This window comes from Hirundo rustica, chromosome 3 (genome assembly GCF_015227805.2).
Source record: "Hirundo rustica isolate bHirRus1 chromosome 3, bHirRus1.pri.v3, whole genome shotgun sequence".
NCBI lineage: Eukaryota > Metazoa > Chordata > Aves > Passeriformes > Hirundinidae > Hirundo > Hirundo rustica.
The window spans coordinates 34,429,365-34,448,440 of NC_053452.1; the positions used below are offsets into that span (position 1 = coordinate 34,429,365).

The window sequence follows — 19,076 nt, forward strand, 5'->3', positions numbered from 1 at the left end:
CCTCCTGACTCTTTCACTTTAGATAAGAGCATTTCATGGCATTTCATACTAGGGAATGCTTTTGACCAGCAAGAGGATGTGATATTGTAACAGTGAAAGTGAGCAAGAGAGCAAGATCGAACCTGAAAATAAAATGACCAAAGGAGTTCTATCAAGCATCACTGAGAAGCAAATTCACCAGAAAACAGTAAGGAATTGCAGGATTTGGTACCAATGACAGAAATACTACAAGCAAGCAGAGCAGCATTAACTTCTCCCCTGCTGCTGTCCATAAACAAAAGATAACACAGTCTCAGACCTGAAATGGTCAGGCTTTTACATAAGCTGGTTATGCATATACACAGGGATTGCTCTTTTGCATCTCTGAGCAGGGAAAAATCTGAGACCAAAAAAAACCCAGAAGATGTATTCATGGGTATAATTTTTTTAATCATCTTTAGCAATTGAGTCACATTTCCCTTGGCCACCATGCTGGTAAGTAACCCATGGGAGTGATAAAAGGAGCTTGTGTCCATTACTCTAGACATTTTTCTCTCTCAGAGGCAGTGGTGGTGCGTTCAGCTGACCCTGTGCTGCTGCTGAGGTGTGCACAGTATCTGCTTACGTTCAGCTCATGTTTGTGGTGTTCCTTGTTGATAATTAAGAGAGCACCTTGCTTGCAGGACAAGATGTGAATGAGCTCTCTGGGCAAATCTCACATGCCCACCAACACCTGGATAAGCCCTGATAAGGACACTGGGCTCTTCCCATTGGAAGAAAACCACAGATCTTATTTCCTGTGGGAAAGATTTAAAAGAAAACCCAGATCATTCAAAGCATCCTTTAAGACATATCATCTGCAGGCAGATGATTTTCTCACATTCCTTACTTTACAAGTGACATGTTAGGGTGTTAGGCATTAAATACTTGGTTAACAGTTTGATGAGAATTTAATGAGGTCCTTTCTTTTATCTTAGTGTTATACAGCAGAGTGGCAGATCTAGCAGTCACAGCAGGAGGGGATGCAGCTGTTTGTGGTCACCTCTTTTAAAGGAAAAATATGGAGGTGGATACAGCAGCAAAGGCTGGCAAAGGTGGGGTGGAGACAGTCTCTTCCTTTCCCCTCTTAGAGCAGCAAGCCCTGTACTACCTTAGCTGTTGCCCCAGGCCGGTGAATTTCCATGCTGTGCCTCTCCACAGTAGCTGTAAATGAAGATAAACAGCCATTTCTTTTGTCTGTGGGCTGTTCAGAATAGCTCTGATTTGCTCTAAAGAGCTAAAAGGCTTATTGCCTACTTCTGAGGTAATTTATCTTCATTGCTGTTATCAAGCAGCCACATCAGTATTAAGGAGCCCGAAGTGCCTTACAGACACAAAACCAGAAAAATGGGTTGGTGCAAGTCCTAGACAGTGTCTAAAGCAGAACTGATGGTGAGGAGCTCTAGATGAGCTGAAAAGAGAATCAATTCACTCTTGGTCAAATCAGGAGCCTTACAGACCTCAATGCCACACACTTCTGATTTGGGGCAAGAGAGCAAGGAAAGGTTTCATTCACAGAGCGGGAGCAGGGGCTCATGCCTGGCAAAAGTCTGGTGTTCTTAGGAGGCCTGCTTGGAGCTGTTGATACCTCTTGTAAAGAAATGCCCTAGCAATCACCAAGTTTTGTCTTTAAAACAACCAACTTGCCAGACTAAAAGTCAGGTATAGCATGGAAATCTGACCAACCCCATCTCCTTATGGGGCCCCAAAAAAGCTCTCTAGCTATTGGAAAACCAGGAGGTCAGGTTGTTGCTAAAGCATGTTCCTCTCCCACATCCATCTGCAAACCAGGCTTCTGGGAGCTTACCCTCATTTTGGCTGAGAGTATCTGCCTGGAAGACACTGAAGAGGGATGAAGGCTAGAAAATTCAGTTCCCAGTCTTTGAGATGAACACAAAGTTAATATTTAGTTGCTCTGAAAAAGGCCATCTGTGGATTTTATGGTTTATGATAGTTAGTAGTCTTGACAGTTGCCGATCTGGCAGTTTTAGAGGCTGACATCTGCTATTTAACCACTGAGCAAAGCTTTGCTGGCTGTGACCACACAAATGCTTTACATTGCTCAAAGACCACTTTCATAACCTCCAGGAACAAGTAGGTAGCTTGGAGGTCCTGTCCACTCTCAGGAACTATCCTGGCAAGTGCTGACTTGGGAAAAGCTTCTAGACTGCCAAAACCCAGTCCATCTCAATGGGTGCTTGTCTGGGGAAAAGACCTGCATTCATTTTCATGTATGTGTGTCTTCTGTGGACCCTTATAGCACAGGTTTGGCACCCATGCTTTGCGTCAGATTGTGATTTTCATGCCAACCAAATGACAGCCAAACGTATTCAGCTGTGTGTGTCTGGCACATATCCATATTTCCATTTCTATTTCCTAGGAACCCAAGTGCCGCCAGACACATCGGGATTATGTGCAGGACTCAAGGCTTGCTGTGGAGAGGAAGTCACACCTCTAGCAATGAGACACCTTCGTCACTCACTTTAAAAGGAGCAGGGGCTGTCCTTGTCCCTTTCTCATCCTTGCTCATCTTCATTCCCTGAACGACAGAAAATCAGGGGAGCAGGAGGAAACACTGATGTTTTTCTATATTTAGTTTGTCGAAAGGTGAATTGCTCACTGTAGTTACAATACTGCAGGAAGGGGAGCACAAAGCCATCCCGCTCACTGGGCTGTGCTCTGCTCCTCCACCCCGGCAGCCTTGGATGCTCTGTGCCACCCAGCCCAGCCCCTCGCAAACTGCCCCTTGGAGCTTGGTTGAAACGAGCTCCTGGTGGCACTGGAGGAGCAGCAGTGCTCCCACTTACCCTGCAGAGGGGCTCAGCTCACTCCCTGTCTCTGCTTCAGCTGGACGCCCAGGAACACACACAGCTGTGGAGAGTCTTGGCAGCTGCCTGGTTCTATTTAAGAGCAAGCTGCCTGCTGCTAAACCATATTGGATGGAAACCTCACAGTACCCAGCAAGGGGCACTGAGGGAGCCAAGCAAGACACTGTAGACAGCATTTTCTCCTAATTTCTGAGGACAATGGAAGGCATGGCAATTACTAGAATAATGGGCAAGATAGCTGGCTCCTGGTCCTGTGGCTGGTAACTTGTGTAGCCCCGGGGGCTGGTGTACCTTGGGCTCATGCCTGCCCTAATTAGGTTTCCAGAGGCTCAAGAAACATTTCTGAAGGTTATATGTAAAGCTGCGAAATCCACAGAAAAGCTTCTGGACAGCGCCTAAGCTGGGGCATTGCAGACTTTGCACCCCTGAGCCCTTCTTTCTGCTGTCAAGGCCGAAACCATGGGAGTGCCTGTTCAGTTTGCTTGACAATCAACGTTGTGGTGGCATGAAGTGTCCGCAGAGCAGGTCAGTCACAAACACTGTGTGCACACTAAATAAAGCTGTAGCCTAGCAAGAGGGCTTTGTACCTGAAATCTGTGATGGGGGCTGCAGTTCGTGTGAGAATACCAGGGCACTGAAATACTTCCATGGTGAAAAAATTGTTCTGGTACTGATATCTCCACCCAGTAAAATCACGTAGATACCTGTGACTCATTTTATGAAATATTTATTTATTGCTCCTCTGAACAATTCCTTCCTTGCTTTTATGTTGTTGCTAATAGCTTGCTTTCCCAAGTTTTCCATATATGTGCAATATATGATGGCTCAAGATTAAGGTTTCCCAGTTCTTTGTGGTAGATTAGTGCAGTCATCAGTCAAGGTGTGCAAGCCTTCTAGGAGGTTGCTGCAAAGCCATCTGTAGTTTCTTATTAAGTTGCTTTTAAGGCTGCTCTGAACTGGCCATCTTCACCACTATATATCACACAGACACCAGGACAGTGATGCTCCCTGTGCACAGCCCATTGACACATCCCAGAGGAACGATCAGAGGCACCATTTCATTTTGGGATTCATTTTGTTGTCTCACTGAAAGTAGAAAACCCACTGAGGCTTGGAGAGAAAACCAAATAATCCAAACCCCTATAATGTAATAGTTATGTCGAAGCCAGCAATTAAGATTTAGGATATTATTTTCTCTCCTCTAACAGGAACTTTGAGTAAAACTGACCCTCATACTAAGCCATTTTGACCTCTTCATAAGCTTGCACCATAAAGTGTGGAGGCTGTTATACTGCCTTATCTTGCTGGGATTGTAAACCTTTGAGCTCTGAATTCTATGACCCTAGAAATTCTTCCCTAGGCAAGATGGAATAGGACTTCCTATTTTTTTTAAGTACGCCACAAGGTAACTTGTAGATAAACATGTGTTTCAGGTGGGAAATCTGTAAATCCATTTCACTAAGTAATCCTACACCTGCCCACATCCTGGAAGTTCCTCTTGGCTGCAGGACCATGCTGGCTGGCCAGGAGCTGGGCCGCTCACTGTGAGAAGAGTTATACAGTGCCTGAGGTGTACAGCAGGGCTGAGTGAAGACTGACACAAGGACACTGGTGCCAAACCTGGCTTCATCTGCCTGGGACCGTCTGCTGGCCTGAGGCACCTCAGGGTTTCACCATTTTGATCTGGTAAACCGCTCGAGCTTTTTCATGGGAGTTGCAGATGGCAATTGCAGAGGGCATTCAAGCCTAATCATAAGGGGGTTGTCTTTCCTTGGCTGCCGTTTGCAAACCCCCTCCATGGGTATCCCGAGATGGCAAAACCCAGCTCCACAAACTGGTGGTGGCAGCTGAGCCCGAACCGCTGTGAACTCCCCAGGCAGGGCAGCGCCAGAACAGGCGCGGCTCAGCTGGTACGGGAGAGCCGCAGGCACGAAACCGCTGCTGACATCCAAAGCAGAGGCTGAAGCCTTGTCCTGCTTTACTGTTGTTCTCTATATTTGCCAAAAGTGAAGCAGAAAGCTAACATTTCCATCCTCCTTCAGAAATTATGTTGTGGTGGGTATTCTCTGGAGAGCTTTTTGCTCTCTGTTCCCTCCCTCCTCTCCTTGCAACAGGAGTTGGGCACTTGGTATCTTTTTACAAGGGTAAAACCTCCACAGCTTCAAGAGCAATGGCTCCTGACGAGAGGCTGCATCAGTGACAGAGCAGGACACAAAGTGGGCAGTGAGGATGCTGGTTTCTCTGCAGTGAGGAGCAGGGAAAAGGGAAGCTCCCTGAGGCTCACGGAGCGCTCTCATTGCAGTGCGAGGTGGATTGGCCCAAACACCACCCCAAGGCTCCTCTGTCCCGTACAGAGGAAAATGCAGTAAGCTCTGAAGTTGGCTTTGGCACATTGTTGCATTCCCCCACCTGTAGAGGAATGGTGTTGCTTAAGGCATCACATCAGGCAGGAACCAAATCCTTGCCTTTGCCTCCCTCAGTTCCTCATTTGGCTCTGGTCTGAGCTGGGATACCTGCCCAGCTCAGTGCCTGCCTGACAGGCCTCGGTCAAGAGGAAAGACACTGAGATTAAAGCTTGTCTGGGCCATGGGCTGGATTTGAGCAAGTCTGCAGAGCTGCAGAGTTCCAAACCTGTGTTGACAGCAAACCAGTCTTTCCCCAGTTCACAAGCAGGAAAAGCCCTTCACTCCTACCATCCAATAACCATCATTTATGTCACTTAGCAGCAGATTCCAAAGGGGTCTTTCAAAGCAGAAGAAATGTTGGTCTGTTGAGGAGCTTCTCCACTATCTTGGAAGGACATGTTTTGCCAAGGCCTTGGATTTGAAGGGTGAAACAGTTTTGTGGTCTGGATGTATCATTCGCGTTACATGGATTGCATAAACTGCTTTGGGTCTCCAATGAAATGAATTTGGACAATCCCCATCTGAAGGATTTTTACTGATTTTCCCATTTGCCAGCTGTAAATAAGGCAGCATCCTTGCCTGGTTGCTGGCAGGCTGCCCTTTCCCAGAGTAGGGATCAGAATTCCTCTGGTCTTTGCAGAAAACACAAAATCAGATTTTTGTTTGTTTTTCACAAATTATGTAACAGTCCCCACAGAAAACATTTGGTAAAGTAGTCTTTGCATATCCTCATTACTCTGACCTTTAAAAATACTATTATTTACTGGTGCATTCAGCCACAGATGTTCAGAAATAAACATTCCCAAGTCATGATAAGGATTTTCCTCAATCATCATTTCTATTAGCATGATGGGGCACATCACTCCCCAGTAATTGTATTTTGATCACAGTCTTATACATGGTACAAGCTGGGTACACAATGTTAATGACATTAGAGAGAACAGAAGTCCAGACATTACCAGTACCTCACTGAAGACGCTTCGCAGAGCTTGGCGTGACTTTGACAAGGAGACTAAAGTACAATAAGGGGGAATGGGAAAAGCAGAGGCAAACCCCCAGCAGTGATACTCTCAGGCACACGGTCTGACTCTTGGGGATGGTGCAGGACCAGGAATTGTACTCAATGATCCCTGAGGGTCCCTTCCACCTCAGCTTATTCTGTGCTTCTGTGATCTTTGCTAGCTCCCAGACTACCAGCTGTCCCTCAGCTGGATGGCTGCCATTGTAGGTACAGAGAGCAATTCCTCCCCACAGCAGTGTGATGCCTGAAATTCCATCCAGAGACTCCAACAGCCTTCCCATCCCTCCCTGTGGGCTCCTGCCACATGCTGCTGCTGCTGGGAGGGATGGCAGCTCCACGGCTTTGTAACACATCACCTGGGTGTCCCCAAGGGACAGAACGGGGAGGATCAGGCCAGACCTCTTCTCTAGCTGTATTATCATGGGATTCTCAGCACCACGAGGAGAGACAGGAACAGGAAAACAGCGCAAGAAATACTTCATTAAAAGGAGCTTCATTAAAAGTAAATAGGCAAGAACCGCTCAGAGCAGAGCACAGGGCCTGGGGGAGGGGAAGAGTGGTGCTCTGCTAATTTTCTCATCAGACACCCTTCTCTATTACTGTCTCCTGGCTCCTGCTCTGAAAGTCAAGTGGAATTGTCAAGAGGGATCACCTGTGATTTAAAGTGCAGTTTTCCTTCAAGACGTATGTAAATTTGCCACCTACCTATTCGGAGCCTCTGGGACTGGGAATCAGAGCTGCTGAATTGGAGGGGTGGAGGAAGAAATCACTGCTCTTTCCTCATCTTGTCAGCCCTACAAGACCAGCCCTTAGCTGAAAGAGAGATGGGAAAGCAGGCTCCTTGGCTGGTGCCTTAGGGAGCAGGTAACGGGACCAGCAGGTGGTGCCTGCCTCACCCCAAGAGATGGAGGGGAACTTAAGGCATAGAAGAGGCTATGAGATTATTCTCTTCCTCCTGTCCTTGGGGCAAGGAAATTAGAAGAGATTGTGGTCTGTCCTGATTTAGTCATCTTTAGAGGTAAAATGAACTCAGGCAGGATGCTTCATCCCTGCCCTACTGCCGTGAGCCCCATCAGAATTTGGTTAACAAGGAGCTGGAGCATCTGAGACTGCTGAAAAGCTTGTTGTGTGTTTGCATTTCTGTGTGTGCCTGTCTCAGTGGCTACATAGAGATATGTTTAAAAGAAGGTTAATTGGTCTCCTGGGAACTATAAAGAACCTTTTAGGTTCCTTGGTGTGAGCAGTGACTGTATGAAGCCTAATTACTAAGCCTGAGTTATTCTTTTATATGGGGGGGGGGGGGAGGGAATCTCTAAGGTTCTTATTAAAACCTACAAAAAGTCTAAAAAATGATGCAGTTAGAATTGATTTGTCCATGTTGTACAGAAGTGCAGAGCAAATAAAAACATTGACCTTTCCCCAGGAAATATTAATGGGGATCACACAGGCCTGGCTTACATATGGCTGTTGTGGGGATAAACAGAAACTATTGTGCTAAATGGCAAGAATTGCAGACCACAGACGAAATTTCAGGTAAGGTGCACTCCTTTTGCTTAGGGCAGGGAAAATTCACACTTGGATGTTCTTGTAGGGCGCATTTTATAAAACAGCCAGACCAAATGTATTTTCAGGCTAATTAAATATGTAAAAAAGGAAAGGAGTTTTGTTTGGGAAAATGTACATTGAAAGGAAAGACAAAATAGTCATCTGAATAAGAATAAAAGAGAAAAGGAAAAGAGGAACTCTAACATGTCTCAGGTATGAAATGAACAAAAGCACTTGCTTTGGATTTTTTGACGGTTCTTTAGATGTTTTTAAAGCTCCATGGGTAGAAATAAAACTTTGTTTGGAAGGGGTACAGCACAGACGGGCAGCTCGCAGCTCTCTGCCCATGTTTGGCACTCATTTGTGGAGGAAGTGTCACAGAGTAATACCTGCAGTTATGATAACCACAATGATTCCATTCCCACCTGTGCCACCCACAGCCAGTGATGGCAGGGCTGTAACACAGACACTGCCATGTTGCTACAGCTCTGACACCAATCTGGACATATTCTGGACATGTGAGGCAGAGTTACTGAAAGTGTCACAGCCAGCTCTTCTTTTTCTTTTTCTTTTTCTTTTTCTTTTTCTTTTTCTTTTTCTTTTTCTTTTTCTTTTTCTTTTTCTTTTTCTTTTTCTTTTTCTTTTTCTTTTTCTTTTTCTTTTTCCTCTTCAAAGGATCAACAATAAGGAAACTCAAGTATGGACAACTAACCCTGTCTGATTTGTGTCAAGGTCAGACACAATTTCTGGTGCAGCAGAGAAGCCACGCCAGAACTCCATGTCCATAATTGTAAGACCTTCCTCCTTCTTCTTGTCTTATGGGAGATTTAATTCTGATTCAGAAAAAAAATCCTCATAATTGGCACAACCTCTGTGAAAAATGGAACTCTGTTCATTAAGAGCTTTGCAGTGGCCAGGGAGTACTTGAAATATACTGTGTGGGGAAATAGCCTCTGTATTTCATAACCATGCCATGTAAAAAAAAAAAGAACGAGTCTAAGAAAAGCTCACTTTAAAACCTAGCTATCAGAGAAAAGGGTTAGAACGAGAAGCAGAAAAAAAGCTGAGTAGTGGGTGAGTTTCCTTGGCATAAGCCCAGGCATGACAGACTTCACACACAGGTTGATGGACTCAAAGACGTCAAAGCTCTAAAAACTGGTTTGCTGCACTTTCCCTCACTGCTTTTCTTTTACCTTCTACTGCCTCTACTATGCTATGCACTACATAATAGTCTGTTTGCCAAGGTCCCAGAGTTTTTACTTCCAACATCAGGTCAGCACCCGTGAGAGGCACGGATACAGAGAATTATGCAATGCTTAAATAACAGAGTTTAGAGAGATTTTTGGTTGGTTGGTTGGTTGGTTGGGTTTTGTTAATTTTTTTTTTTTTTTTTTTTTTTTTTTTTTTTTTTTTTTTTTGTTTAAGACAAATATTCTGTTCAACTGTAATCAGTTATTGTTAGCAAAACTGTATCACTCCCCATAGTTTTTTCCTTGTGTTCTACTACTGCTTTTCTTCCAAACATATAGTGCAAGTATAGTGCTCCCTCTGAGTACAATCTAACATTGCTTTTCCTGGACTCACTTTAGGGAGAGTTGACAAAACACAAGTAACTCAAAATGCTTTCCTAAAACTTAAGGTGAACTCAAGTAACTATTGCTTTGCAAAAGGCACCAGAAAAGCCTCCAACCTGTGGGAAGCAAGCAGCAAACCTGCCAGCATTACAGATAATGTTGCAGTCTGCCTCTTTCTGACTTCAGCATCTTTATCTTACCACTGATACCAGCACCTGAAAAATTTGACAGATATTATTCATGAAAACTGAAACATGATGCCTGTGCAAAGATAACATTACTCGATTTGAAATGAGTGCTTATCTAACACTGCCTCCTCCCTGGCACCCTTTCTTGCTGCCACACTTTCAAACGGCGCGTTCAGGTAAATCCCTCCATAATCACAGACCAGCATTCTCTGCAGAAAATAGAATGGAGCAGGACCACCAGGAGAAAAAAATCTGCCCACAACAACCTCCCCTGCAGCACTGCCAGCCCTGCTGGTGGTGAAAGTGCATGGGAATCTCCACGGGAAATTGCTCAGCAAATGACTGAAAACAACCAGAAAACGTGACTCTTGCCTTGACCAAGCTGAAAGAAGTTTTGCATCAACAGTAATGAATATAGAGCATGTGTTATGCCCCCACAGCCCAGAGAAGGCCAGGCAGGGCAGGCAAGGCAGCGGTGCCCCCAGGGCCCTGAGCCACAGGTCATCCTGGTGCCAATTCTGTTTCTTGCATGAAGCACTGTGCTGCAGGTGGGTTTCCAACAGCTCTGCACTCATGGCAGCACAGCTGCTGCCGTGACACTGCACAGCCAACAGCACGCTCCTTCTGTTTCCCATCAGGCTGTCATTGAACTGTTTCCTTTGTACCTTTTCTCTAGGGGTCTTCTTAGAGACCACTGCTGGAGAGAAGGCCCCAGCACAGGTAAGTGCTTCAGCTTGCTGTAAAGTGGCTGTTCTCTTTCGACAGCAGGGGACTCTGCCTTTCCCCTAGCCCTGCCTTGGATTGGTGAGGTGCCCTTGTAGCGGAAGTCCCAGCAAACAGTGCTGCAGTTCATACCTGCAGATGTGTCTGAATGCATGAGAGCTTCTGGGTGTCTCCCAGGACATGCTGCACAAACTAATGCATCACCTGACCTTACATTCTGAAGTCCTCTCCATTTGCAAATCTTAGCACCAGATATGTAAACGTGAGATTACGTAAGCGTCATCTTTACACAAAAATCATGTAGATTCTAACATGCACGTGCCCATTTAAACCAGAAAATAGGGTTTGAAGACTGGTTGCCCATCAGTACTTTGTCAGAACTCCCAATAAATGCAAAGGTCTGACCTTTCCCCCCAGACAATTTCCTTTTAATAACAGCAGGAAGACCCAACCAAGCAGTGAATATCTGCGAGGATTACTGCACTTCTTGGGTGGCTGATACGACCTGGCCTCTGGCAGTAAGCCATGCTACGTACTCCAGAAATGCACTGCATTTCAGAGGCTATTGCTCGCACATTACTGCCGGGCAAGTGAACGCTCCAAACACTGGAACCAATTCAAACTTCTTGAAAGGAGATATCTTCCTCAGCACTGGCTTTCACGTGCCTTGGCTGTAAATTACACCCAGAATGTTCATTTTCTTTTTAAATGTGTTCTCATCTTGTAATAATTAATGGTGTCAGGTTACTGGTGTGAAAAAAGCCTGACTTTACAACAACGATGGATTAATGAAGTAACAGTCATGGCTGGAGTAGCAGCAATAAATTGCTAGAGGAGTGACACACCTGAAGCAATACTTTCAAAGGCCTTAAATTATTTAAGTTTCAATGTCCCTCATAAATATTGGTCTTGGTTAATATTTGTTTCTGTGTTAAAAATGGAAGTAAACAGCTCTGGCAAGAACAAGTCTCTTGCTGATGGGCATGGGGAAATAGCATGTGCTTTCCAAGACATCCTTGTTTTCCCCAGGGATGACAATGTCCATCTCTAGATCTCTGGGCTTCTCTACTTGGGGATGCAGCATTCAAACCCCACAGAGTCAGAAAGGTCTGGAAGCCACAGCACTGAGCCCACGGGTCCAAATATCCGTTTTTAAAACTGTTATGAAGTGGGAAAAAAAAACCCTGTTATTGAAGCTGGCAAAATGAGGAAAAAGCAGAGTAAGCAATTTCCACGTTTGGTAAAATTTTTTATTTAATCCATTTTAGTATTCGGCATTATAAGATATGAACTGGAAGAAGAAGAGGGACAAAGCCCTGCAGATCGATTGGGAGGGAAGAAAACTTCATTTAAAACACTGAGAAACTTATTTGATGTCAAAGAGCACTGGATCAGGCTTTTGGAAACCATACCAAAAGGTAAGGGAAAGAAGTATATTTTCTTAATTTATAAAGCGTCTGACAAGAGATTCCTAATTGCTGGCATAAACTGATATAAAAAATTGACTGCTGATATCGATGGAATTCGATCACTTTGTAACAGATGAAGACTCTGTATGCATTTCCCAATACTTACAATCAAATAATTAGGTGTTGTTAGTTATTGTCAATAATACTGATGATTGATGACAAAAAAAAAAATCCTCTGAAAATTACAGGAATTCTGCCAAACACCAACTCAACTCAGACTACACAGCAAAAATAATATTAAACCTTTTTGTAAAGCAAATAGGACCTAAATAAAAGACACTAAAACCTTTGAGAAGCTCCACGATGAAATAAAAAACGTTTTCTTTGTCCTTGAATATTTTGTTTTCCAGACTAGCGATTATCTTCACTGTATTCTCATCATAGCCTCACACTCTTCCTTTATCTCCATCAGGACTTTCATTAGGCTGTGATCTGTCCCATGGGTCACCTTCATAATATTATAGGCCTTTAGGAAAGAAGAGAAAGGGACATGTTAGTCATTATAAAGACCATGCAGAGGGACTGGACCCTGGAGCAGGGTGGGATGTGAGTACTGGTCCTCAAGTGCCTGGCATCTGGGGGCTTGAATGCAAGGCATGGCTGAAATAGGAATGAAGCATCCCAAAGTGCATCGTGATTTGTCCCTAACAAAGTAGGAGGCATTGACACAGTGTTCTCAGGTGTAAAAACCCACAAATATGTTGCGCAACTGGATGTTTGGAACAGCAGAGAGAGATACTTTTGCACTGAGACATGAAGACATGAAGGCTATTTCAGGATTGGTCAACTACAACACCCAAGGTTTTGATACATTTTTAGAAAGATGACTGTGATGTTCATGATGTTAGGAGTCTGAAAGTCCTGTGAAAACAGAAATGAATTAATGCTTAACCCATGGAATGAAGTACCCTAACTCTATACATAGCATCAAACAAAAGAGTACATTAGTAGTTTCACTGTCAAAAGGCATGCAGGGGCGTGGGTCTTTGCTGCTTTTCCCAGGGATTATTTTCTCTGTGTCTTTGTCATCTTCCACTGCTGGGCTAATTGACACTTGCTGATATTGCCTGTAGTGCTGCTGATTTCCTGCCACAGATATGTCTGCAATGCTTTTTGCCCAGCTCATGTTTAAATCATCACTTTTCATATGGCATTTCTGCTTCTTCCTTCTACTAAATTTCTCCTGCAAGGAGGGAAGTCCTAGATGGAAGCTGATTCAGCACTTCTGAAGATAGAACAAGGGAGCTAGTAGTGTACTGGCAAGAGAAAAGATCACAAATATTTCATCATCCTAAACTGAAGAATTGAAAAAACTGAAATGTAGCCTGTATTTCAAAGGGTTCCTTGTCCAGTCAGCTGACAAAATTCAGTTAAATTTGGTTTGAATTGCAGAAAAAGTATGTTTTGGGGAAGAAATGTTGAGGAAGGGGCCTCATTTAAACTGGATAGATAAAAGTAAATAATACATATTTTTGTGGAATGAATGAAAGCCTACTTCCAAATTATAGAGACTGGCAAGCATATGGAAATTCCAGCATGGTTTATTTTTGCTTCCAATTTGCTAATTCTTAAGAGAGGGAAGCAGCACAAGATTGAAAGAACAAGTTGAAATATCCGTCAAAACGAATCATAGTGAGCAAGGAGCTCTAAAAAGAGTCAAATACGTTTTAAGCTACCGCACTGCCCTACTACTAAATGAGAAAATATGCTCAGTTAAAAAGAATGATGGAAATATTTTCATCTCTTTTAGAAAAGACAAAGAAACGTGAAACAAAATTAGAAATACTAAATTTTTGTAACATGAGCTGCACCCAAGCTAAATAGCAGGGGACAGGTTCACCCTAGAGCAAAGTGGCCAGGTGAATTGGCCCTGGATCCTGACACATTGGTGCACAGTGCTTGCATGCCCTGTCCCAGAGAGCTGATGGATTTATTGTGAATGATGTATTCTAAGAGCTGTGCATCTGGATACATCGGAGTGACAGTCCCGGGGCAGCTGACCTGGATCTTCAGCCCCACTACAGGACAGAGGTCAGGCTCATAGTGATGGGCTTGGACCCTGACACTCTGAGATGCACAGCTAGAGATGTCTTTATAGAAATACCACCATTAAGAAATAATAATCCTTAATATAAAACTTAATCTTGAGTTAATGCTACCATTGTCGCCTTTCTCCCACCTCCAACTTTTTTTTTTCCCCCACTTCTTTTCTTTCCTAACTATGACAGACAAAAGCACTGCCTTTATCCTTTTGTTTCCTTGGAGGAAATCATTCTTATGCAATGAACCATCTCACACACTGCTGTACAAGTCAGAACCAGCTGCATCAAAGTTAGAACAGCAATGACTTGTTTAATCCCTAAATTCAACAGGTATTAGGTTATGTAGCTGTTTCAGCCAAGGTCAGTGCAAAACTGGATAATTTCAGCTCCAGTGCAAGGAATTGTTTTACTGGACAGAAGCGGTAACGTGTGGGCTCTCTGCCCACTCCCCTGCTCTCCTCTCTCCCACAGCTCTCCAGCAGAGCTGAGGCTGAGCAGATTCATGTGCTCTGTGTGGTCTCCCTCTCAGCTAAAAGAGCAAATCTATTTACAAAAAGCTACAGCAGCAACACAGGCCAGGGTGTCATCAGCCACACCCTGTGTCCCTGAAGAATATAAACCCAGTTAGATCCTGCGCTGCTGCTCCAGTGATGTAAGTGAGGAGCAGCACAGGTGTTTGTGCCTGATTCGCACAGGGATGGGGCAGGATGCCCGTGGCCATGGCTGTGGGGAACCACGGGCAGATGCAGGATGGCACAGCTCTGTCACAGGGAAAGCAGGAAGCAAATGGCCACGTGCCAGAGTGGCAGGAAACGTAGGCTAGTGTTACAGAGAGTTTTCCATCTCTGTTGATTGAAGGGGACAAGTAGTTAAAGCAGGCACAGGAATAATATCCACGACAGGTGGTAAAGAATCCAATGTTTGAACCAAACACCTAGAGAAGGGATTTCTTCAGTGTTTCTGTGAGACCTGGGAAGGATTTTACTCCAATTCCTGTGCTTTTTGCCTCCCCAACAGGGATTTCTATAAGAAGGGAAGTTGTACAGCACCTGTTGTAGACATTCATGAGACAAGACAGCTGTACCCATCAGCTCACGGGGTTCAAAAATACTCCTATGACCATGCCATATTAGGCCCTTCAAATTGCTTTTCAGATTGGGCTCCAGTTCCCGTCTTCTGCTGACAAAAGCTTTCCAGATCTATAATTCAATTTGTCCTCTATTACATCTTTTATACATATATATATATATATATATATAAATTATAAATAATATGTTGGTTGTAAAATAAACCAAGGGCTACCTACAGTTTTTATTCCAGGGAAGTATTGCCTCTCCATCAAATTTCTATTTCAAAATCTAGCAAATAAGATTCTGCAGGGCCTAATAGAAGTTTAGGGGGTGATTTCTTTTTAATGGGCAACAAAAAGCCCTCCACATTATTTAACTCTTCTTTGGGGGTAGAGGGCAGAGAACTAAACCCAGAGGGCCCTAAGAGCAAGGTGATTATGACAGTGATTCATGCTTTTGTGGCACAGAGAGCAGCAGCGAGGGCTGGGCTGCAGAGCCAAGTGTGAAGATCTACTGGTCTTAGCAGACCACGTGTCTGCTGCAGAGAGGCTGTCAGTCCCCGGCAGCTCTGAGGCTGCGCCTGATTAAACAGGATTTATATGTGAGGTGAATTCCTCTCAGATCCCAATTCCTCTGCACCTTCCATCTCCTTCTTCTTAATGCCACAGTGAAATTAGTCCGACGAGGGTTCCAACAGGGTGCTGCTATTCAGCGTCAGAGTGTATTAAGAAGAGTAATGAAGCAGAGAAGGGAATCGAGTTTCTGCTCTGAGCATGTGGCATGCTCTGTTGACACATCTAATCACAAAGGGGCAAATTGTGTTCTCATCTAACTCTAGGACATTATCTGAGTAATATTAGGAATCACATCCGTTAGTCACAAGAAACTGGGAATTATATCTCCCTCTAATTTGTTCCGGGGCAGACAGCAAGGAAGTGAATCAGTTGCAGAGCTCATCTGAAAAAGTTACATGGATAAACAGGATGACAAGAAGCTTTTCCTCCTCTCAGCTGTGCTCCCAGGGAGTGGGAGTTCAGTTTCTCCTTGTCCCACACTTGGGTGGAAAGGGGAGGCTGAACAGGGAATAGGCAGAGCCACGACAGATTCTACACCTCAGCTGTAAAGCACTTACTGTGTCCTTGAGGAGCACCAATGGCTTGGAGCCTCCGTTAGAGGCTCACTGAAGTATGACACAGAAGGGCAAGCAGCACCTTAATGTCCCTCTGTAGACAAAGCAGGGGGGTCACAGCCTTGAAGAGGCTTCTGTGTTAGGCATTGCTCAGTTTCCAAAGGATCACAGAGTAGCAATCTGGCTTGCAATGGGCAGCTTCTTCACCAAAAACATATAAATCCCCATTGCAATGTCCACCTTCACTGACCAGCAACATTCGTCTCTGGGGGAATTTGCTCCAGTTTAATCTAATGCACTATCACATTAGAAATGCAATTAGAAAATGCCTGTTGATGTAATTGTAGCAGTATCAATGAAAACAGAAGCTCCTCTGACTGGAGGCTCATTCCACTGCTAAAAGGGAAAGTCTGAATGTTTGGAAGTTATAAATACTTTGGGGGAAAGAGCAGAGGGATTACCTGGCACATGACAGATATATGATATCCTTCTGAATTATGCATAAAATTAGAATTGATTACTCTTCTGTCTGCTTTACAATGATCAGAATTGGCCATAATTTAAGTGAAATATATCAAGTGAAGATTTAAATTATACCAAGACTTAGCATGAGAGCCATCATATTAAATACTAATTTATTACTTCATACGAAAATTATCAGTAATTCAGCTTGCATCATTAATCAGATGTTAAAACCAAAGAGATAAGGGGGTTGAGGAAAAGGGAAGTACAAAATACTAATACCTAGAGAGTCGTGAATGATATTACCTTTATAGGAGACCCAGGCAGGAGTGAAAAAGCATCTCTCTCCCACTTCCAGTGGAGACACTCATCCCCTTCTATCCCAAGCAATTGTCCTAACCCTTTGCCACAAAGTGCTTCATGGACATTAATCTAAGGGAATATAGAGCCAAATCCTTCACTTCTTTCCAACACTGGTGCCAGAACTGGGCCTGTTCCTGCCCAGCAGATACAAGCAAGGGCCAGGTGGCTTTGGGCAGAGCCCAGCAAAGGCAACGAGGAGCGCTGTCAGGAACTGGAGGTGAGCAGAGAGCCAGGACAGGGAACCACATGAGCATGTAGCGCCTTCAGGGCAAGCTGATCGCAGGACAATCAATAACATGAGAGAATAAGACCTTCTTGAGGGAAACTAGAGGCAGCACATCTTCCAGGGTGAGGAAAGCACCACAGCAGCGATTGAGGGCTTGAGATGGGAGGCAAGATTCTACATCCTGAGGACATGATGCACATGGAAAGAGATTATTCAATATATTTAAGATGATACTCGCAGCAATATAAGAGCAGGACAAATAAGAGCCTGAGGTACAAGGAAATGAACATAAAAGTCAGCTCAGGTACAAGAGGGATGGCTTAAAGCTGAAATGTAACTAACAAAGCACAGCCGCAAAAACACATCAAAGATGATGAAGAATAAGAAATACAAGGGATCAAGAAACACGCCTGTTGATTTCAGTGTGACTCACAATAAAATACACACGTTAAAGACAAAGTTTTCCAGCCTAAAATCACAGAACCCGATAGGGAATAAGGAGGCTAGAAACTGAAGCTCTCCTCCTGTTCCTGTACTTTCAGTGCTCTCAGAATCACTTTGCTGTGGGAATAAGGAACATATGAAGCACTGAGATAATTTTATCTCTTCTGATCTAATAGTAATTTTTCATCCAGGCACCTCTGAGCTTTAAACTGTAATTAGCTGTGACTGATGCTGGAGAATGTTGCTGCCTGAAATGCTGTGCTGACCCATCACCACACCCAGCCGCAGCCTGGGGAAACACTGCTGATGGAAGAAGCAGTGAGGAGTATCCAAAGGCATGAGGGGGGAGTCACACAGCAGTTTTGGGGGAAAAAAGAGAGCAGGATAGAGAAAAAAAATGTTTCACCATACTGACCTGTTTCAAGGTTTCCAGTGCCTGAGGAAACATGCCTTGACTGTACTGCAGTTTGCCCACTCGCATCAGCTGGACGGCCCTCAGTGGATGGAAACCAGGATAATACAGCCTGTAGAGAAAAAGGAGGAAAACATGTCACTGTCAGCTCTCACCTTCACAGTCACTGCCTCTTTGGAGAGCTATTAGGGTGGGACTGCAAAGTCATTGTGAATGTTAATAAGGTACTCAGAGAAAATTAGCTGCAATACTGAGAAGCATGAAATACTGAGGGGAATTAGCAAATTATTACTCTCCATCCCAGGGGAATGCCTTTAACGTTATCCTGTTAGAAAGTGACGAGAGCGGGATTATTTAATTTGCTACTGTTGGATAATACAATAGCATTTACTGTACTTAGTGTTGCAAACAGAGGTCCTTGACAATCTCAGGTCTCTGGAGAGGCAGAATTTTAAGAGGAAGCTTCATCAGGGAGCCCAGTCCTGGACTGTCCAAGATGAAGGAGAGGGACTGCAGTGAAAGCATTGATATAACATCATGATGCATGCTTCTGTGGATTTGTATGCGGCTCCCTTTTGCATAAAAAGAACTGGTTCTGCACATTCAAAGAAACATCTCAGACTTGACTTGTTCATCTACACAAGGTATCTGCTAGTATGAGGATACACTCCTGTTCTTAATTATATTCACAGAAGCAGAGGTTCTGTTAAAAAAAACAGAACAATATTTTTTCTAGGAAGTAGATGGAGAGTGGTGTCATCAATTGCTCTCAAGATGCTCTTGAAATGTTCATGGTGACTGTTCCAGACTTTTAAATTCCACTGGTGCTTAGCTCATCATATGTGGATTGCACCCCAGCCCCATGTTCTGGATGTGAAGATCATGATATCTTGAAAAAGCAACCTGGGGGCTGCAGAAAGCCATGGATGTAACCTGCTTGGAACTGGCCATCAGGAAACGTGAGGTGAAGGGACACACTTGGAATTAAGTTACTCACAAAAGACCTTATATATTTTTTGACTAAGTATCCCAGAATCACTGAATAGTTAGGGTTGGAAGGAGCCTCTGGAGGTCATCCAGTCCAACTCTCCTGTCAAGGCAGGATCACCTAGAGCAGGTAACAAAGGAACTCATCCACGTGGGTTTTGCATGTCTCC

The 19,076-nt window shown here is 44.1% G+C and overlaps 1 protein-coding gene across 9 annotated transcripts in view; it reads right to left on the reverse strand.

Moving 5' to 3' along the window:
* Positions 1 to 11,559: 11,559 nt before the first annotated feature.
* Positions 11,560 to 19,076, reverse strand: part of SMYD3 (SET and MYND domain containing 3) — a 387,717-nt gene continuing 380,200 nt past the window's right edge. For 8 of the 9 annotated variants that reach the window (XM_040060408.2, XM_040060407.2, XM_040060414.2 and 5 more), the window contains 2 exons: positions 17,923 to 18,031; positions 11,566 to 12,237 (listed from right to left, as the gene is read on the reverse strand). In XM_040060408.2, coding sequence (XP_039916342.1) covers positions 12,136 to 12,237; positions 17,923 to 18,031 — 211 coding nt within the window. In that variant the 3' untranslated portion in view covers positions 11,566 to 12,135. Of the gene's footprint in view, positions 12,238 to 17,922; positions 18,032 to 19,076 lie in introns of all 9 variants that reach the window. The other variant, XM_040060406.2, reaches the window with a different exon arrangement.